Source organism: Cervus elaphus, chromosome 32, assembly GCF_910594005.1.
Source record: "Cervus elaphus chromosome 32, mCerEla1.1, whole genome shotgun sequence".
Classification (NCBI taxonomy): domain Eukaryota; kingdom Metazoa; phylum Chordata; class Mammalia; order Artiodactyla; family Cervidae; genus Cervus; species Cervus elaphus.
The window spans coordinates 49,243,088-49,265,879 of NC_057846.1; the positions used below are offsets into that span (position 1 = coordinate 49,243,088).

A 22,792-nucleotide genomic window follows, 5' to 3' on the forward strand; every position below is an offset into this window, starting at 1 on the left:
TTTCTCATAATTACACTAACAACAAAGTATTTACTATGAAGTTTGTGTTTCTGAGACCTGATTTCAAGGTTTAAATCCAGAAATACGATGCATCATCATAGTTAAGGTATTATTTTTCCTTCAGAATTTCTTGAATTCTGCTGGCAGAAATGATGGCATTTCTAATAATTTTCAGAAGATTTATTCTACTGGTAAAGAAATAAAAAAATAAAATTAGGGAAATGCAATATAGAGATGGGCTGAAAATGTTCACTTAGCACACATCCCTTTAAATAGACATTTTATACCGAGTTCAGCATGAGTGTAAAGGGAAAAGTCTCCTGAACTTTCCAAATCTGACGCTGTCACGACCATATCTCTCCTAAGACCTGCATTCTTAGGTTCTTGGTGATGCGCCATCCAGTCCCCAAAGCTGGACAGAGCAGAAAGACCGAGACCACGAGATCAGACGTTCCCCAACACAGCCACTACTTTGGCCAACAGCAGACGGTGCAGAGGAACCCTGCTTCCCACGTTTATTCCCACGGACTGTGGCCCACGAGGCTCCTCCGTCCGTGGGATTCCCCAGGCAAGAATACTGGAGCGGGTTGCCATCTCCTTCTCCAGGGGATCTTCCCGACCCAGGGATTAAACCCGGGTCTCAGGCATTGGGAAATGGGAAATGGGAAGCCCATTTCAACCACAGAAACCAATAAAGCCATTCTTAGGTGGTGGACTCTTCCAGAACAGGCAGTGGACTAGACCTGTTGTACTGGCTACAGTTAGCTGACTCCCTGCCCCCGAGGTACCCTCATTCCACAAAAGCAGTCAAGCCCTTGGCTCTGACATGCACTGTCCCTCTTCCTAAACCACTCACTGTGCCTCTGAGAACGGTGTTCTCCATTTCCCCAGGCATCAGAGCCATGTGAACCATCTGAGGGCTTGTTAAAACACAGCCTGGAGGGTCTCACACCCAGCGTTTCTGACAGTCAGTCCAGGGTAGGGCCTGATATTTCACATTTCTAACAAGTGCCCAGGTGATGCCGCTGGCCCAGGGACCACACTGTGAGAATCACTGCTTCCAACTTCCTCAAGATTATCAGCAAACCCTCTATGACATCCTCAGTCTCTTTACAACAGAACATCCCTCTGCTCTCTGAACTCACCTGCACGTATTTCCCTTCTACCTGCTATCCTGGGAGTCTGCACCGGCGTTTCTTCTCCCTCACCCTCACATCCAGCAAAACCCGCAGTCATGTTATTTGCCGACCCACATAGATTTTGATGTGCCCGTTTCTATCCCCTCCCACCTTACTCCCAGCTACCATCTTACTGCTTGTCAAGAGTGTGCTCCAAACATTTTTCAGAATGCGTGCACAACGATCCTTTTAAGATGAGAATCTTCCTTCCTTACAACCACCCTTCTGAAGGCTCTCCGAAGCCATAGGAGACGCAGCCTGGCTGGGTCCCCGCCTTACTCTGCCCTGGATTCTTCCAGGCCGCCACGCCTGCTGTTCTCAGCCTGGGATTCTTTCCCTATGCAGTCAGCCAGCACTTCTCAGGCCGCAAGGGACATCCCCAAGAAAGCCATTTCTGACCCTCCAGACCAGGCCAATGTTCCTTTAACGTGCACTTGTTTCGAACTATCTGTCTTCACATTAAAAAAATAAAAATAACTGACGTTTATTATACTAGGCATTTTTCCAAGCCCTTCATACATTTGTTTGTTTAATCCTCACAAAACCCCACGAGGTAGATGCTTTTAGAATTCTCCGCCTTCTCTCCTTTATTAACCACATGAAGGAGCGGGGGCACATAGAGTTTAACGGTTCGCCCAAGTTCAAGCAGCTAAGTGAGTACAAGAAAGTGAAGTCGCTCAGTCATGTGCGACTCTTTGCGGCCCCATGGACTATCCATCCATGGGATTCTCCAGGCAAGAATACTGGAGTGGGCTGCCATTTTCTTCTCCAGGGGATCTTCCCGACCCAGGGATCGAACCTGGGTTTCCCGCATTGTAGGCAGACGCTTTACCCTCTGAGCCACTGGGGAAGTTAGTAAGTGCAAGAGCCAGAGGCACATTCAAGCCCTGTCTCCAGACCACAAACACTGCCTCTTGAGCGCAGAGAACTCCACTAGAGTCCAGTGTTCACACGGCCAGGCTCCACGAAGATACAGCCCACACGGAGTCGGGCATACATTAGCTACTCGAGTTGCTGAACGAACTGATTACATTTTAGCAGAATATTATCTATTATTCACTAGTCTGCATTATTAAGGCTTATTTCAAAAAAGGGCTTTCTACCCTGTCGTCGGTCTGGGCATAATCAGTTACAGACCTTATCTTACAAATGTAGTACTATTGTTATGTGGATCAAGTCCTTTAATTCCTTTCATACCCCACATTTTAATCTACTTGCTAAACCATTTCACCTATGTGCATACAACCATTAAGTCAGCATAAACAAAACATTAAGATATTACCATAATCTAGTTATTAAATTTCTGTGACCATTATTTTTAGAGAGGAATGCATATTCTTGTGGAGTATCCTTATATTCAAAGGGTAGAGGGTGCAGCAGTGATGGAGGGGTATAATATTGTCTTAGATCACCGCTTCATTCCATCTATTACAGCTTTATTATTTTAAGATGTGGTACGCATATTCCTTATAGTCTAAATTCTCCCTAACTAAAGCCACCCTATCCAAACTCAAGAAACAACAAACTCTTTAAGGTGGAGCTGTTTTCCTTCGCTATTCAAGCTTTCATTACTATTCACTATCCACAATCTAGGGACCAAACATATTTCATAAATAATGAGGCATCCTTCATTACGCAAACTCAGGAAGCAAACAGACTCACAGGGTAGGGAATACCTGAGTTTAATTTACTTTGAGATTTTAAATTAAAGAGGGCATGTGCTTTGGTTCTTTGTACAAGAGAGGCATAGGCTGAAAAAAGAAAAGCTGAGATTTTATGTCTCCTTGGGACAGTGGTCATGTTTCTAAATCTTTCCATCATCCCTGGACACAGCACCTCATAGACAGCCTATAAAAATTCTGATGAGCTCTTAATGTGTTGATACAGCCAAGATAAATTCTCATTCCTAAAGTTTTGTTTACATGTACGTTATAAATCTATTTTAGACTATTATGAAACTAATATTTAAAAAATAACGCTGTCCCAATAATGACATTTACAGTTTACAGAACACACACACACACACAGACACACACACACGACCCTTCCCCTCCCACTCTTGAGACACAGTCTGTGATAACAAGCCCTTATTTCCCTTTTCTGTCATCTTAGTCCCCTTACACTGGCTGGGTCTTCACAGTGGCACCTGTGTACCAGGCAGACCAGTCACCTTGCAGAGCCTCGCCCGCAGGGCTGTGCCTGCCGTGTCTTTGGGGTCAGAGCTGTGTTGGGTGTCAGGAGGCGTCACGGTGCCTCCTATGGGGACAACTGATGACATTTACACAAGGTTTGCAGACTAGATAGGAATACGTGTATCAGTGCAATACCCTGATGATTACAAACGTACTGATTATATAAAAGCATACCTTGGTTTTTAGGACATATATGTCAACTTATTTAGAGATAAAAAGGCACCACATCTACAACTAGATTTCAAACAGACCAGCCAAAAAAACAAAGCAAAACAAAACAAAAGCTCGTCCGTGTGTTTGTAGAAAGAGAGAAAGAATTAAGTAAATGTGGTAAAGCTTCAACATTTGGGGAATATGACCAAAGGGTACATAAAAATTATTTTTCCTATTCTTGCAACTCCCCGTAACCCTGAAATTATTTCAAAATAAAAAGGCAAGGAAGGAAAAAATAAAAATTAAAAGAAATAAAATGACCAGTGTCCTACAAGTAACCCCAGGAACCCAAATAACCAAAGTTATTTTTAATGAATTATAGTTGATTCATAATATTGTGTTATTTTCAGGTGTATAGTACAGTGATTCAGATATTTTTTAGATTATATTCCATTCCAGGTTATTAGAATATACTGAATATAATTCCTGTAGTTTTTGTTCAGTCACTAAGTCAGGTCCAACTCTTTGCGACCCCACAGACTGCCGCGTTCCAGGCTCCCCTCTCCTTCATGACTACTACAGTCTATGGGGTGCAAAGAGTCAGAGACGGCTGAGCAACTAACACTTTTACACTTTTCACTTTTTCATATGTACAAATACAAACTTGCATATTACTTATTAATTTATTAATGTGTGATAATGATTTGTGATTTAGATATAAATACATATGAATGCCAAAAGTAAAGATATAATGATATTTTTATTAATATATAACATATGAAAAGCCACAGTAACAGTAAATCTGAGTTTTACATACCCTTTCAATGCAAGGTTGTTCAAAGTAGAAAGCATCTACAAAGATAAACCAGAAAGAGTATTTTAAAAGACAGGATTAAAATAAATAATCTTGTTGGGAGTCTGTTAAATCATATACTTCAAAAAAAAAAAACAAACCAAAAACCCAACAAACTAAAGAAAAATATATCCATGTGAATATAATCTCCGTATTCTTAGTAAATATTATCCTGTACAAAGTAAGTAATACTCAGTCATTTTTACGTGAACAAATGAATTCAAAGAGTGCAAGGAAGCTATTCCCACGAGAAATACTTTACAGACCCCTCTAGAGTGTCTGGAACTGATAACAACTGGTAATACTAAAAGAAAAACTGAAAAGCAGGAGGAAACCAATTTAAATGGCTTCATCAATTTCATAGAAGAAGAAGTCTATTCTTAGAACGGTTTTGAAATAAAATTTAAGTTTTAGAAAAATATAGTTTAATGGGTCAACTAACACTGCAAATGTGTAGGGGTCCACACCTGTGTGTAAGCTCTGAGGGCTTCCCTCGTAGCTCAGATGGTAAAGAATCCTGCAATGCAGGAGACCTGGGTTCGATCCCCAGGTGGGGAAGGTTCCCTGGAGAAGGAAATGGCAACCCACTCCAGGATTTTTGCCTGGGCCTGGCAGGCTACAGTCCACGGGATTGCAAGAGTCGGACACGACTTAGCGACTAAACCACCACCACCAAGGGTGCACACATTTCATGAATGGGGGACTCAAGAGCTGCATGACCTAGCTTCAGAGCTGGCACCCATGGACGGCAGGTTTGGAGAGCCCAGACTGCCCCTCCAGCTGTGCCTGGGATTTCACTGCTGTGACTTGGGGACTGAACTCCTGTTCACTCAGCTCGACCCTACACAGGGGGTCCCGCCCTGCTGGAAGACTGCCCACCCCTCCTGTGGCCCGGCTCTCAGCTGGTGAGAGGGCGTAGGTTTGGGCACCTTGCCAATGGTCTCCATGGCATGCCGTTTCACCCCCACCCTGGATTTTGCATTAAGAGTAATTGCTCACATTGCTATTGTGGTAAAATATATGAGGTGAAGTGAAGTGAAAATCCCTCAGTCATGTCGGACTCTTTGCGACCCCATGGGATTCTCGAGGCCAGAACAGTGGAGTGGGTTGCCATGCCCTCCCCCAGGGGATCTTCCCAACCCAGGGATCAAACCCAGGTCTCCCACACTGCAGGCGGATTCTTTACCCTCTGAGCCACAAGGGCTCACAGGGTAAAATATATGCAACATAGTATTTACCATTTAACCATTTAAGTGTATCCCCTGGTGCCCTAAGCACATTCAGGAGGCTGTGCCACCATCACAGCCATGGATTCCCAGAGCGCCTCAGCATCGCAGACAGAAACTCTGTGCCCATTAGACATGGACTCCGCCTCCGCCCCTGACCCCGTCCCACGCAACTGCTATTAGACTCTCTACGAATTTGCCTCTTCTAGGCGCCTCATAAGGGGAATCATAACAATACTTGCCTTTTTATTGCTATTTACTCCTAAGACTGTTCATAGATCTACTTAAAGTGAGCACTGAAAACTCATGCTGCTCTTATCTGATTTTATCATCTGATACTGGGCTGGATCCCTGGGTCAGGAAGGTCCCCTGGAGAAGGGAATGGCTACCCACCCACTCCAGTGTTCTTGCCCGGAGAATTCCACGGACCGAGAAGCCTGGTAGGCTACAGTCCATGGGGTCGCAAAGAGTCGGACACGACTGAGCAGCCAACACTTTCACGACTGTCACAGATAGATGACTATTAGATTATTTCAACCACGACACCCATTCAGCCAGAGCCAAAAACCTAGCAGGCTTCAATAAACTGTTAGGACAGATATACAGTATTTGGTATGATTCAAGACAGGATAATTTCTGAGACACGTCACACACTCCATGATGCTTCTGATAAATTGTTCACCTTTGCCAGCCTGTGCCTTCCCTTCCTTTCAGCCCAAGCCGACTCTACCTGTAGGAATGGTAGGGTGTCTATATGCCTAATGCTGGAACTAGCAAGACACGTCCACATACCCCACGCTAGCCTATCAGAATTAGGCACAGGCGACCTTTGGGCTTCCTGTCTTATGATTCAGCTCTTGCTCATCTTACGGTGACCCCACTGACACCTACACAGCTCACAGAGTCCTCAAAACCTCGAAGTCCTAACCAAGTCACGCCACTGGCTTGACAACTACTTTTTTTTTTTTTTTTTTTTTGATAGTGGAGTGCAGTTTATTACGCCGGCGGGCCCAAGGCAGAGTCTCCTCTTAGCCAAGGACCCCGACCAGCATTTGTGAAAATCTTTTATACCCCATGTGTACGCGTCCAAACCCACTACCCCAATTCCCTTGAGACTTACATAAACAAAGGAAGGGTAAATGCAACTACAATAACCCCATCATTCACGTGTTATGTGTTCAAACAGTCAGTAATCAATAAGCCCGCAGTTACATAACAAATAGTTAATAACCGATAAGCCTGTGCTTACATTCTGATAGCTAGTGTCCGGAGGCAGGGGTGATTAGTGTCTGTTTTCTCTTCTTCAAGATTCCCCTGCCCAGAGGGGGGTCTTATCCTTCCATTGTCACTCCCACAGGCGCTAAGCACAGAGTTCAGAGTCCACTGGAGAGGTGGCCGCGCACAGACAGGCCTGAGATGGAGTCCAGGCCCTCTGAATTCCTTCTTCACATCCAGAATAGGTAAATCCAAGTTCAAAATTGCATTGATGAGGCCGAGCAGCAGGAGTCGTTTACCCAGCTCCATCCTGTAGAGGGCTCGTCTGGGACCTAGTTTTCTTCTTCCTCCTCAGAATGATCTTGGTTTCCCGTGGGTCGGTGGGGTCCTTCTGGGTGGTCCACTCGGCGTCCTCCGGGTCAGCGTGGTATGTCTTCTTTGCTCTGGTGTGATGGATCAAGGGACAATACCTGCAACTTTAACTGCAGTAGGGGTAGTTAGAATAACATAAGGGCCCTTTCACCAAAGGGCTAGCAAATCATGTTTCCAATCTTTGACCCATACTTGGTCACCAAGTGTAAACTCATGAATCTGTTCCCCAAGGGGGAACGGCACCCTTTCTTGTACAAACTTAGTCACCCGATTTATTACCTTACCCAGTTCCATCTGCTGTGAAATCCTATCCCCCCTTACCTGAGGCAAATTTGTTGACACCTGTTTTCTTATGGGAGAAGGCCTCCCATACACAATTTCGTGTAGAGAATAGCCTTGGGACTGTGGGGTCATCCCGAGTCTGAGCAGAGCCATTGGGAGCAAGTCCACTCAGGAGCAGTCAGTCTCTCTGATCCACTTGGAGAGTCTCTTTAAGTGTCCGGTTGGTTCATTCCACCATCTCAGAACTCTGGGCCTCCTCTTGGTAGATCTGTGCCTTCTTCTTCGACACCCGGTAACCTGCTTCCATCAACAGCTGGAGCAGTGCATTTGTCCCTTTCCAGCATTTTTCCTTGGTCTCAGGCAGCCAGCAGCAGGTCATCCCCCTATTGTAGGAGCTGACATCCATACTCTTCCGGATGGAATGAGTCCAGATCAGAAGCCAAGGCTTCCCCAAAGATGGCTGGGAAGTTTTTAAACCCTTGTGGGGGAGTCCAGATGAGCTGTTGTTTGGTGCTCCCCACTGGATCTTCCCATTCAAAGGCAAATATGGGCTGTGACGCTGGGGCGAGGCATATGCAGAAGAAGGCATCCTTGAGATCTAGGCAAGTGTAAACTTTAGTCCTCGGTGGGAGGAGGCTAAGTAAGGTATAGGGGTTTGGAACAGTGGCGTGTAAAGTCACAGTAGCCTGGTTGACTAGCCTGAGATCTTGTACAGGCCTATAGTCCTGTCCTCCTTCCCTTTTGACTGGCAGGATTGGCGTATTCCAAGCCGACTGGCACTCTACTAGAATGCCTGCTTGTTTCAATCTATTGATGTGGGGCAATATGCCGGTTCAGGCCTCCATCCATAGTGGGTACCGGAGCCCTCTAACCGGCATGGTGCCTGGTTTGAGTTCCATTATCACTGGGGTGTGATGTTTAGCCAGCCTGGGGGGAGGAGGGGTTGTCTTCCACCCAGACCTCAGGGAATAATTGAGTTAGCTCCCTCATGCTCTTCTGGCCCACCCGGTTCTGCCTTCAGAGGCTCATGCAACCTCCACTCATCTTGGGTTGGTATTGAGAGAGAGGGCAAATAAGTCATAGAGTCCGTCCAGAAGGTGGGCCTCTCCTCAGGGGAGAAAGTCACTTGTGCTCCTAGTTTGGAGAGCAAGTCTCTTCCCAACATGGGTACTGGGCACTCAGGAATGTAGAGGAATTCATGAATCCCTTGGTGCCTCCCCCCCCCCCCCATCTGACATTTTCTGGGCTGGCAAAACGATTTAGTCATCTCTTCTCCCGATACCCCAGTTACAGCGGTAGTCTTTGTGGACAGAGGTGCCACAGGTTTTGTTACTACCGACAATTCTGCTCCTGTATCCACCATGAAGTCAATGTTTTGGTCCCCCACTTTTACGGTTACCATGGGCTCTCAGGAACCTGATATCTCTGAGCCCTGGCAGCCCTAGTTAATTTCCAGGTCAGCAAGCCCCACAACTGCAGGAGCTTCCTCTTCCTTCCTTGCCTTAGGGCATTCATTCTTCCAGTGGCCAAAAGCTCGGCACCGGGCACACTGGTTTGGCTGTAATGGGCCCAGGGCCTCCCTTGGGACCGGCTGAAGGACTGTCCTGTCCTTGGGGCAGATGAGGTTTTCTGGAGGGCCCGAGATAGACTTTCCCAGAGCAGCAGCTAGCACTGTAAGTCTCTTGTCTGTTCTCTTTTATTCCCTCCAGCTCTCTGGCAGAGCGCGGTCTCTGCTTAATTCCAACATCTCCCTCCCCCTCTTGTCAGTACTCACCGGGAGAGGCGGGTATAGCTTGGGCGGTTCGGTTGAAGCCGGATTCTGGAAGTGCTGGCCAGAGGCTTCTGTCACCGGGATCGGAGCCTGCCCAAACGGCGGCTCTACGAACTCCGGGAAAGCTGGCTGTTGCAGAAACTTCACCTGGCCCTGGATCGGGCATTAAGGCGGCCTCCGGTCCTGGTGAAGCACTGGGAGGCAGGCGTGTCATTATCCAGCATGCGGGAGGGGTCAGGTCATCCCCGTCCAAATCCTGTAGAATTTCCTTTTTTATCATCAGTCAATTTTTGTGCCATTAATATTTTTCCCTTTCCCTTCTGGATACAGAAACTTGTCCAAGTAGGAGGGTCTCGAGCTAACCCTAGCCATGAGTCAATAGATGGATATTGATCCAGGTGTCCTGGCTCTCCTGTGACTTTAAGTTCACGGTGTTCTCTGGTGGCCATCCTGCTCCCATAGGGGTCCATTCGACCTCACAGAGTATGTGGAGGCAGTTAGGCTTCATCTTCACCCCATAGTCTCCTCCTAATCCCTTCTTTAAATTTTTAATCATGCACTCCAATACAGTTGCCTTAGATTCACTTTCCCCCATCTTGCTTACCTTCTCGGACCTTCTTCTACTTTTCCTTTTCGTTCTGTCTACGAAGTTCTCAGTACCCTATGTACTTCTGATATTTCCACTCAGTGACGCTTAAATTGCCATTCTGCCTCCTTCCTAATTGGGGCGAGAAGAGCCTTACCTGCCAGACCCCAGAGGGAGAAGGGGGATCGGCGTGTCTTCACCTGCCAGTCAGCATAGCTGAACCAGAACATCACATGGTCCAAGACTGTTTCTCCCTTAAAGTCCATTCTGCCTTGGTGGGCTTGATCAGAAACACAGATGGGTTAAATATCCCATGTCCCAGGCCATCTCCGGAAAAGCCAATTCATACTCACTTCTGTATCCCCCTCCTTCTAGCCTAACAATTCCGAGGGGGTCAAGAATTTCACAGCAGACAGGACACCTCCTGGGGGAGGGCAGAATACGAGCATACAAGGACCAGTTTCCTATTCTAAAAATCCCCTGGCGATCGCTTGGTAATAATATTCCCCGAGACGGCGTGGAAACACCTCCTAAATGACCTTCACAAATTTCCTTCCTAAACCCTAGCACGCTTGTCGACCTGTGTACCAAGCAATCGCCGCCTGCCTATTCCAGGCTCCTGTGGGTCCTTGCTCCTTCTAGTCCCTCCCAGGGGGGTGATCAGGCCCCCTCTTCCACCCTGCTGGGTGGGCTCCTCCTCACCTGAGCGCTCAGGTCCCCTGCTGCCGTCCACTACCTGCTGACGTGAAAGGTCCGGGCGTTGAGAAGCAGAATCCTTCCAGAGGGGCGAGGCGCCTTCCCCCCTCTAGGAGATTCAAGCCACAAAGCCTCGGGGTGGCCTCAAATGACACCTGTCTCCTCAAAGTGAGGAGTTTCCCGGCCCATGCACCAAATGTTATAGCCACGCTTTCTGGGAAACAGACTCACTCAGAAGGACAATGCAGATAGTGGAGTGCAGTTTATTATGCCGGCGGGCCCAAGGCAGAGTCTCCTCTTAGCCAAGGACCGACAACTACTTTTTTATAAGAGGTTTTTAGTTCTCAGCTAGTTGACTCTGGCATGGCAGTTTAAAGACGCATTTTAATTAAAATGATTCCCATAAGACTGAAAACATTTATGTAGGAACCAATGTACTATGAATTAGTACTATGTACTAAGAATTACAGAAAAAATCAGGGTGCCAGTAGATAGCAAATAAAGCAAAATGCCTGAGCTTTCACAAGTATGTATTTTTGCCCACCTATGAGAAAAGGAACAATGATTATTAGAATTGATATATTATTTAAAGTCTTACTAGAAGATCTTTATTTTCTTCTTTTAATAATCTAACAAGACTGAAAGAATTCTAAGAACATGGTGTACCAAGACTTGCAAGACATTTGCTAAGCTATCCTATGATATTCAAGACAGAGAAGCAGGTGGATCTTTAGTTAATTGAAGGACCAAACTCAAACAGTACTAATTAATAGTTTGAGATCAAGTTGCAACTTGTAAAGTGTGACATGCTTTGAATCTTGTCCAGTCCCGTTTAACACTTATAGGGTAATTTTCACGAAAAAACAAAAAGGAGAAATTTACCCATGCCACAAAGCTAGGAAGGGCAGTTAACATCAGAATTAATCTTTTTAAAAAGTTTGTAAAGAAATGAAAAATACAATAAAACACAATGAATTGTTTCAGTACTTATCAAGCTCTCAGTGTATTTCAGATCCTGTGCCAGGAATTTGGCTTATAAAAATTGTAAAAATTTGGCAGATCTGACTCACAGACTATCTTCTCTTTAAAAAAAATTTTTTTTATACAGTTTTAAAAGGCTACTTTCCATTTACACTTATTTCAAAACATAGGCTATGTCCCCCATTTGTACAATATATCCTTGAGAATACCTTACACCCAGTAGGTTATACCCACCACTCCCTAACCCCACACTGCCCTCCCCCTTCCCATCGATAACCACTGGCTTCTTCTCTGTATCTGTGAGTTTATTTCTTTTTTTGTTTCGTGCACTCGTTTGTGGCATTTTTCAGATCCCACACATCAATGATATCATACAGTACATGTCTTTCTCTGACTTATCTCACTTAGCATAAAACCCTCCACGTCCATCCCTGTTGCTGCAAATGGCAAAATTTTGTTCTTTTTTATGGCTGAGTAGTGTTCCATCATGTGCACACATCTGCCACGTCTTCTGTATCCATTCATCTGTGGATGGACACTTAGCTTGCTTCCACATCTTGCCTACTGGAAATACCACTGCTATGAATATTGGGGTGCATGTATCTCTTCAGATGAGTGGGGTGGGTTTTTTGGGGATATATATACACAGGAGTGGAATTGCTGTGTCATACGGTAGCTCTCTTAGTAGTTTTTTGAGGCGCCTCCACACCGTTCTCCACAGTGACTGCACCCACTTACATCCCCACCAACAGTGTTAAGAGGGTTCGCTCTTCTCCACATCCTTGCCAACATTTGTTATTTGTGTCCTTTTTGATGATGGCCGTTTTGACAGGTGTAGGGTGATTGTGGTTTTGATTTGCATTTCCATTATGAACAGTGATGCTGAGCATCTTTTCATATTATCACAGGCTCATTTTACACTTTGCCTCCCTACCCCTGGAATCAGCCTCTTCTCCAGGGACCTCTGCTGTCCTTTAGGGGGAAAGGTGACAGCAAGATCTGGGCATAGGTGCCCTCTGGGAGCTGCCCTTTCCTGTGGATGGAGCAGCAAACACCTTCCTGAAACAGCAGGAGTCCATCTTGATGGTAACCATTCAAACTGGACACTGTAGGATTTTTCCCTAACTTCTTTCATTTTTTAACTTCTATTTCATTTGTAACTTTCTGTTACGCTGAATATCTTGAGTTCTAATAACATGCTTATCTGTTTTTATACATAAACATCAAAAATTTTAAAGTTGCAATACTATTATTAGTGACAACAAAACTACTGAAGAAAGTTGAGGATTTCCCTGCAGTTTCATGTCCTTAAAATGTAACTCACTAAGGATTTCTCGATTTCTCATACGCCAGATTTCCACACATTCTTGGTGTACTCTAAGATTTTATATTCTGTTCTATTCTGATCCATTCTTCTGTTCAGGGATAACTGAATCTTAATAGGAATGTGATAAATCAAGTGAATCTCTAACTGAATGTGGGGAAGAGCAGACATAGTTTCTGATGGAAAAACCTCAAACAGTTTCTTTTCTCTCTTTCAGCTGTTCATTCATTTTCCAGTTCATACCCTGGCAAAGGAACACACCTAAAACTTCCAAGTTTTGGTTTAAAGTTGTAAAGGAAAAATATTCTTAAATGTTTTGGGAAGACATGAAACTGAAAAGCATGAATTAGGCATCCAATTCAATCAAAAACAGTACTTTATATATATGAAAATGTCACTTCTGTAAACTATAAAAATTCGTGTATTGTTTTCAATTTTTTAAAAAAAAAAAATCAAAGTTCAGATAGGAACTACTTAGGCTTTCCAAAGGAGCAAAATTTGTTTTTGTTTATCCTGGAGCAGAGTTTAAAATACAAAGAGCTTTCAAAGTAAGCTGAATGCAAAGAATACCATCGGAGAGAAATTCAGCAAGTGTCCCTTGAATAGCTTTCCTGAAAGAAGTGATTTATTTGAGGGGATTAATAAAGATAGCTTTGTTTAGTGTTACAAAATGGCATAAAGAAATCAGCAAAATGACTGTACAAGGAGATGACACAATTCTTTATAAAAAACTCTTCTAAGTTTTGTAATGAGTCAGTTTAATATGGGACAATAAAATAGCAGACATCAAAATCAATTATGAAAATAATCTACCACCTCTGATATTTTTTTTTTTCCACCTCTGATATTTGCCTTCTTAGTGTGTTTCCATGTTCTTTCAAAAATACTAGCTCAGTATTTAAGTAGAATGGGAGCTGACAAAGTCAAAGTATTACATTTTCTAATAAATAAAGTATTTTATTAATATCAGAGTATTAATATGCAGCTTTTCACTAAATGATGAAATATTACATGTATTTTAAAGTATCATTAAAAGCTTTAAGATTCCTCAGATACTGTAAGAGTAACTTACATTTCAGTAAAAATGCGTTCGTAAATAAGGGATCATCATAATGCCATAAAGCTTTTAGTGAGATCTCTTCTCCCTTAATGTCCTAAAAATAACAGCTTTCTATGATCAAATGAATAAGACAACAATGTTAATTAGCGTATAGAATATCCCCCAAACAACAGTATTTTAAAAGAGAATGGCAGTGAGAATTCCACTTGTGAAATATGCTATTTTACTGTCAACAATAAAAAATAATTACAGTGTAATTACAGAAGCAGTCAAATACTGAGAAATACTGTTTAAACAGTGGAACTGGTCCTTATTTACCAATAGTTTTATAGTACTCCACAAATGATCATGAATCAAGATTGCAAAGAATGGCAATGAAATGCAGGCTCCTACGGCCTTAATTTCTTTGAGAAACATCTGGCAGTTTTTCTCAGGTAGCTGAAGAGTATCAGGTAGTTCGGAATAGATGTGTATAAGGTCACATTCCATTCATTTGACGCTCAGTTTCAATTTTTCATCCTCTGTCCTCTTTATTAACTATCCTTCCCAGTAGCAATCATTATAAAGGAAATTAATGGTAGTTTTTGTCCAAACGCCTGTTTTGTGTTCTTTATCTTGTTATTTATTTCTATCTTGTTACTTCTGAAAAGGAAGTGCATACTCGACAGTCATTAAAGGTAAATCACTGAAAACCCCATTAAAAGTCACGTGGCCATTACGATCTAAAGGCTGTATGCAACAAGCCCACTTAAAGAAAGGAGAAGGAACGGGGCCTGTGTACCAGAGGGGAATCAGCAGCCACGACAAACACGGGCGAAGCAAGGGCTGCTTCTGCGGCCGCGGCCCTGCGCTTCCCGCGGCCAGCGCTGTTTGCAGACGTGCGTGTTTCTGGCTGGAAACTTCAACAGGCGGCGTTTTGACTGGCAGAAAGCGTAGTGTTTAGGTACCCAGGAAGCCACTGCTAGGTGCCAAGCACATGTTCTTCACCACCACTTGACGTCACTCTGAAGAGCGTAGAGAAGACCAGCGCTTTTCCGGCACGTTTAAAAAGGGATGGCAAGGAGGGGCAAGGACGCGCTGCGACGCCAGGTACAGAAGGGGGAGCTCACGGGGACCCCCGCGGCACAGGGGGCTCCGGTCAGTGCCCTGCGCTGACAGAAATGAGGGCTGTGTGTACACGCACAGCCGACCACTCGGCCGCACCGCAGAAACGAACAGGACACTAAGGCGACTGCACGCCGCAGAAACTAAGCGCGCAGCGGTGACAGGGCCGCGTGCCGCCAGCGCGGGAGAACCCCGCTGCCCGCTCCCCGACACAGGTGAGGCGCTCAGCGAGCGGACTCGGGACGAGCTCTGGGGAGACTGCGATGCGGACTCCTGCCTCTTGCTTCCCCGCCCCACCCGCAAGGCCCACCCTTACCTCGGCGCTGCAGCTGCTCTTGAGAACGGAACAGATCCCAGCTTCAGCCTTAATCTGAAGCAGTAACAGCCTGGAAGGCTCTCTGAGATCAGTGCCTCTCACACTGGTCCCGGGGGTCTTGGAAGGCTACCAAATGCAGAGGGTCCTGAGCTTCCAGAGCTTTTAAAGCAAAAGCTCTTTTTCAGTTTAAATGTGTTTAAACTCCCACACCTAAAACCTCTCTCAGTTATTAACAAGCTCATCCGAAATGATGTTTATACTGGTCCCTTTGGAAGGCTGCCTTGAGGGAATAAGGTACTGACACGGGAGTGACCAGCCTTGCTTATTAAATACCTTTTAATAAATACTAAATAAATACTTACTAAATACCTTTCTTAGAGAACTGCGAGAGTTATGAGGGCTAAAAAGAGATGCTGATGGATCACCAGCCCAGGTGGGATGCATGAGACAAGTGCTCGGGCCTGGTGCACTGGGAAGACCCAGAGGAATCGGGTGGAGAGGGAGGTGGGAGGGGGGATCGGGATGGGGAATACGTGTAAATCTATGGCTGATTCATACCAATGTATGACAAAACCCACTGAAATGTTGTGAAGTAATTAGCCTCCAACTAATAAAAAAATTAAAAAAAAAAAAAAAAGAGATGCTGATGATCCAGATCGGCGATGGGAAGGCAGAAGCAGCTTAGGATAAGTTTTCTGGCACAAAATAAAAGCACCTGCCTACTTTTCTTTTTTTCACCTGCAAGAGAAAAAATTAAGAAGACGCTACACAAAGCTTCCCTCACATCCATTTGTCTTGATTAGAGCAGCCAGAGTGGTGACTAACAGCATTAAAGTTACTTGGACGCATTTATAACTCTGTGTCTTATTACTGGTAGCAACAGCAGTGAGCAACGGCAGGATCAAGTAGCATCTGTAAGTAGGGAGTTTACAGTTTCCAAGAGTTTACACTTGACCCCGTGTGCGTGCCCCCTAATACTCATCATAATTCTGAGAAATACAGATATATTTCTACCACTCAGTTTAACAGATGAATAAATCAAGGCTTACTGAGGTTAAGTAACCTCCGATAACATACGTACTATAATCTAAGGCTCAAATTCACTTCCTGTAACTTCCAACAGCATCATTTGTTAAACGTTTCAGTTGCTCCTGCATTTTGTCCGCTCAGAAAGAGCAACATTAACTTGATTTTTCTTTTTATTTAGAAAAGAAACAACTATTAGCCTTACCCAAGGCTTACAACAAACACTAATGTTACTAACAAGCCATTTTAGTAAAAAAAAAAAAAAAAGTATATGATTTTCCTTTTTAAAAATATGCTTAAACAGTTTCTTCATCTTCTTGACTCCAGTAAAACTTCCTAATATTTTTGTAGTGATTTTTTAAATTGTTTTTGGTGTCTGTGGCTATAGAAAGGCTTCTGAGAAGCCTCTTTATCCTGCTTTGTGATCTGAGCGCTCAGGACCCCTTTCTCCGTCACGAACGACGGGGGCATCAGTCACTGTGATGTAAACACCCTGCCGCCGGGTGTCCGTGGTACCTACTTACAGGAACTGATGTCAGTGCACAACAACAGACAACATATTCATGTCACCCTTTTTTAGTGGCTGAAAATTTCAAAACAAAACATAACTGAAGAAATTATAATTTGAGTTTCTTTCAGATCATCTAGAGTGGATTTGGAACAACAGGGATGTGTTTCAAATAAGTAGACAAGAAATTAACGACAAACATTCAGTAAACTATGAAAGCATATTTTGTGCTGATTAAAAGCTGGATACTTTTTTCTCTCTGCTGCTGTGCTGTTTTTGAAGTCTCCAGGAGCAGCCCTTCTATAATGTCTTTTTTCTGGATGAGAGCGCAGTCAGCCACATGTTCTGGAGAGAGGCAACTGGCTGTGTGATTAAGCCAGGAGACCTGCTATTGAGATATGAATAATCCAGATTAGCTGTCTCTTCTGTTTAAAATTTAGCTAATTCGTCAGATTTCTCATTGGTTTTCTATAAAGATCTTTACATTTATGATGCAAGAAGGACTTTTATTGTGTGCAAATTTGAGAGAAATAAGGCATACAAATGAGTCCTATGCAGAAATTTCCAAACCAGTTTTCTGGTTGTGTGAATTATCCAGGCACTTTTTTTTCTCTGTGATGCTTTGAATCAGTAGTCCTTTCGTGGCTCTCAAATATATTTATTTCTCTAACGGTTTGCTGAATCCTTGGAGTTCAAAGACAAAAGAATTAGGCCATCGATTATGAACGGGGAAAAAATGGGGCAAGACTGAGTCTGGTTTTCAATGGTCTAGTCCATTTTCACCCTTTCTATTGATTTATTTTGACCAAATCATAGAAATGTTAGGCTTTATTGGTGGCTGGGGCAGGGGGGGCGGGGATGTTTGCTGTTTAGATGCAAGTGAAAGTCACTCAGTTGTGTCCGACTCTGCCACCCCATGGACCGTAGCCGGCCAGGCTCCTCTGTCCATGGAATTCTCCAGGCAAGAATACTGGAGTGGGGAGCCTTTCCCTTCTCTGGGGGATCTTCCCAATCCAGGGATCAAACCCAGGTCTTTTGTATTGCAGGCAGATTCTCTCCTGTCTGAGCCACCAGGGAAGCCCAAAAACACCAGAGTGGGTGCCTATCCCTTCTCCAGTGGATCTTCCTGACCCAGGAATCGAACTGGGGTCTCCAGTGTGGCAGGAGGATTCTTTACCAGCTGAGCTACCAGGGAAGTCTATGGGGTTGCTAAGTAGTGTCCAATTCTTTGCAACCCTATGGACTGTAGCCCGCCAGTCTTCTCTGCCCATGGGATTTCCCAGCTAAGAATACTGGAGTGCATTGCCATTCCCTTCTCCAGGGGATCTTCCTGACCCAGGGATCAAACCCACATCTCCTGCATTGGCAGATGGATTCTTTCCCACTGAGCCACCAGGGAAGCCATTCTAGGGGGAATGGGGTAAATTTCTGAAATAATATAAATAATATTATTTCTTGGATCAGCAGATTAATACAGACCATCATTTCTTGGGAATGTTAGCAGATGTCATATGCAAATATGAGTCCACCTTCAAAAAGCTGAGACAGAGGAGGTTAAATTGAAATAGACGTCTTTACTCCTGGGTGTCTCAGAAACATATTTGTTAATAATGTTCATAGAAAGGGATATGGAAGAAAGCATTTGTTGGAAATTCACTTCACCATGGAATCCTTTTTATGGAGTATGTACTAACTTCTCACAGATTAGCAAAACACTAAATTCTAAATTAAATTGAAAAACCTACCATGCTACAAAACCCTAAACTACGTGTTTGAAATATAGACCACTGATTGAGACTATTTCAAATTTATAAACTTTGTATTTGAAGGGTATATTAAAAATTGTCAAAAAAATAAAATAAAAATAGTCTATACAGGCCAGACTGCAGGTCAGGTTTAACTGACAGAATACACCTAAACATCAAGAAAAAGCTTTACGCTAAGTTTACAAATGAAGTTTAAAATACAAAGCCAACACTGTGTGTATGTATTCTATATAATGCTTTGTGGAAAGCAGTGCATTTCTTTAAAATGAGTTAGTGCACGTGTCCATGACTTATAATCTATGAAATTAACCAGCACTCACAAAAGGAATAACACCTCACTGAATACAGTGTGTGTTGGGGGGGTGGTGGTGGTAAGTGAATTAAACACCTTAAGTGGCGGAAAAGTAGAAAATTTTCACAAATTTAACAAGTCTTTTTATTTTGAATGTATATGAAGTATTTTTATTTAAATCAGGTAGGTTTGCTAATAATTTTATTTAAAACATGGCTTAGAAGGTGAATTCTTTTACATGAAATGAATATTTATTTTAAACAAATGCCCACATACGTAGCAGTCACATATATTTGAAATAGAGCTTCTTCATAAAACACTAAAGCTAGGTTTTGTTTGTAGACTCTTAACTATTTTTATCATTAGCACTGCTGTAATTTACATTTTATTTCATTAATAAGAAGGCAAGTCAGCTTTGCCTTAACTATCTTGTGGCAATACAGGAAACAGGATCTTTTTAAAATATATTTCTTTTTATTCATTTATTTATTTGGCTGTGCTGATTCTTGGTTGTGGGATTCAAGATCTTCGTTGCGGTGTGGGAGGTCCTTTAGTTTCGGCATGTGGGGTCTAGTTCCCTGATCAGGACTCAAACCCGGGACCCCCACATTGGGAGCAAGGTGTCTTAACTGCTGGACCACCAGGGAAGTCCCAAGAAACATGATTAGTTTTGAAAAAAAAATTATGGATGACTTAGAAAATAATGCTCATTAGAAAAATTACCTGAATCTAGAGACTGAGGGTGGTGATGTCTGTATAACAACTGAATGTACTAATGCCCCTGCAGTGCACGTTTAAAATTACTCCGACGGCGAATTTATGCTACATGTGTGTACATAATCACAATTTAAAAGTTAAATTTAAAAGTGTCTGATTATAAAAGTATATTTTTATTACAGAAGATTTAGAACATAGTGAAAAACTCAAGATAGATATTGTGGAAAACTCAAAAGGTAAACAATTTGATGGGCCAGACTTCCAGTTTTAATTGTACTTGTTTTAGTAATTATACATATGCTTTATACATTTAAAATAATCTTTCAAGGCTTTTAAAAATATTTAGAGCTCATTAGGCTTGCTTTCAACTTACACTTCATGCTTAGCTTTCATCCACTCTAAGTATCCAGAGTAACAACATCAAGAAGAGTAAAATACTATCCCTGGAAGCTCATTACTTTTACTTGTTTTACATTTGGGTGAAATAAAAGTGAATGTTTATTTCTAACAAAGCAAAGTATATATTAATTCCCTTAAAGTATTATGCAGTGTAGTAAAATTAAGTGTTATAAATAATGGTTTATTCAAAAGTCACAATAATTATTATGAACAGGGTAGAAGATAGAGTTTTTGACTTAGCTACTCTCTGCTGAAAAGTCTGGTGCCACAGGAGGCTGTGTAAACCTCGCTGATGCCTCAGTGTAGCAAGCACTTCACCATCCTCAGCCATCAGTAACTGAAGCCAGAGGCTGGCTCACCCTCTTATGATACATGTTCTGCTCCAGAGCAAGACCAGCTCATTTTCTAAAATGAGACAGCAATGTGGTTTTTTCACTTCTGTAAGAACTGAGATTGTTTAGCTTTTATATTACGGTTTTATAATCACTAGTTTGCTAATATGTTTAAGCAACACAAGTTGTAGAGAAATAATTGTACCAAAAGAAAAAAGAAAGGAGAAGGGAGAAAAAAAACAGTTGCAATGAAGTAGTCCTTCTCATATGTCACTTCCTGAGAAATAAAACTAGATTCTGACTTTTTAAGGATCTATAGGAATAAAAGCCACAAACTTTCACCAATTTCTAAAGACAGATTAAAGTATTTTGTTATGAAAATACATTTGAAGGGTGACCAGCAGGATTTATTCCAGGGATGCCAGGATGATTGAACCATCAATCAATCAATGATTGATTTGAAGTTGAAGAATAAAAGTCATATAATCATCTCAATAGATGCAGGAAAAATCTTTGTACAAAATTCAAAATTCATTCATGGTAAAAACTCTCCACAAAATGGGTATATAGGGAAATGCTTCAACATAACAAAGACCATTAGTCCATAGCTAACATCATACTCACACTCAAGTGTGAAAAGCTGAAGCACTTCCTCTGAGTCAGGGACAAGACAAGAGTACCCATTTTGGCCACTTCTATTCAACACAATATTGGAAGCCCTAACCACAGCAATCAAGCAAGAGAAAGAAATAAAATGGATCCAAATTAGAAAGGAAGAAGTAAAACTGTTAATGTTTGCAGATGTCTTGATACTATGCATAGAAAATCCTTCAGACATCTCCAAAAACGTACAAATCAATGAATTCTGTCAGGTTCTAGGATACAAACTTAATATACAGAAATCTGTTGCATATCTACACACTAACAACAAAGAATCAGCAAGAAAAATTGAGAAAACAATGCTATTTATAATCATGTCAAAAAGAATAAAATACCCAGAAATAAAATTATCTGAGATAAAAAACCTGTACTTGGAAAACTGTACAACACTGGTGAAAGGAATCAAAGAAATACAAACAACAGACGCTTTTCATTGTTTTACAGCACGTTCATGGACTGAAGGAGCTTGTATTATTAACACTGCCATACTTCCCAAGGCAATCTGCAGATTCAATGCAATCCTTATCAAAATACCAAAGGCATTTTCCCACAAAACTAGAACAGACAATTCTAAAATTGGTATGGAAACACACAGAAGACCCTGAATAGACAAAACAGTCTTAAGAAAGAAGAACAAAGCTGAAGGAATCACACTCCGTGACTTCAAACTGTACCTCAAAGCTACAGCAATCCACACAGTATGGCCCTGGCACAAAAGCGGGACAGAATAGAGCCCAGAAATAAACGCGCGCTCACAAGGGCGGCTAATCTACGAGAAAGGGGGCAAGAGTACAACGGGGGAAAACAGCCCCTTCAACAAACGGTGTTGAGAAAACGGGACAGATACTCGCAAAAGTGTCAAACTGAACTAGTCTTTTACACCATGCCCCAAAGTAAATGTAAAAAGGATTCAAGACTTACACGTATGGCCCGAAACCATAAAGTTCTAGAAGGAAACATAGGCAATATGCAATTTGACATCAGTCTTATTAGTAATACTTTTGGAATACATCCCTTCAGGCAAGCAAAACAAAAGTAAAAGTGAATGTTCACGGTAAACAAAATTATTAACAAGGCGATAAGGTCACCAACTGAATGGAATAATATATTTGCAAATGATACAGCACGCAAGGGTATATCTATATATCCCAAACTGAACTCATCACCAAAAAAGCAAACAGATAGAAAGTGGGTAGAGGACGGACTTCCCCGGTGGTCCAGTGGTGAAGAACCTGCCTGCCAGTGCAGGGACACGGGTTTGATCCCTGGTTCAGAAAGATCCCACAGGAGGTGGAGCAGCTAAGCCTGCCCCCCACGGCTACTGAGCCCGAGCACCCGGGGGCAGTGCCCCACGGCAAGAGAGGCCGCCGCCAGCAGCAGCCACGCACACCTGGACAGCAGTCTCTGCAGCAACAGAGACCTGCAGCCACAAATCAATAAATATTTCTTTAACTGGGCAGAGGGTTAAAAACAGACATCTTCCCCTAAGAACACCTACAGATGGCCAGGAGGCACATGAAGAGGTACTCAAAGTCATGAACCATCAGGGAAATAAAATTCAAAGCCACAACTGGATATCAGCTCACATCTATCAGAATGGCTGCTATCAAAGAGACAACAAATAATAAACACTGTCAAGGTTGTCAAGAGACGCAAACCCTCACGCACTGCTGGTGGGAACCTAACCTGGCACCGTCTCCATGAGAAAAAACGTGGGGCACCTCACAAAATTAAAAACAGGACTAATGTAAGACCCAGAAGTTCCACGCCTGGGTACTTATCA

At 42.9% G+C, this 22,792-nt stretch overlaps 1 protein-coding gene across 2 annotated transcripts in view; it reads right to left on the reverse strand.

Moving 5' to 3' along the window:
- Positions 1-22,792, reverse strand: part of UBE2E2 (ubiquitin conjugating enzyme E2 E2) — a 354,523-nt gene that overhangs the window by 184,115 nt on the left and 147,616 nt on the right. Inside the window, exon 1 of one of the 2 annotated variants that reach the window (XM_043893882.1) lies at positions 4,341-4,375. The exons of the other annotated variant lie outside the window; for it this stretch is intronic. Within the exon in view, the coding sequence (XP_043749817.1) occupies positions 4,341-4,375 (35 nt within the window). Of the gene's footprint in view, positions 1-4,340; positions 4,376-22,792 lie in introns of those variants that run through there. 2 annotated transcript variants of the gene reach the window in all.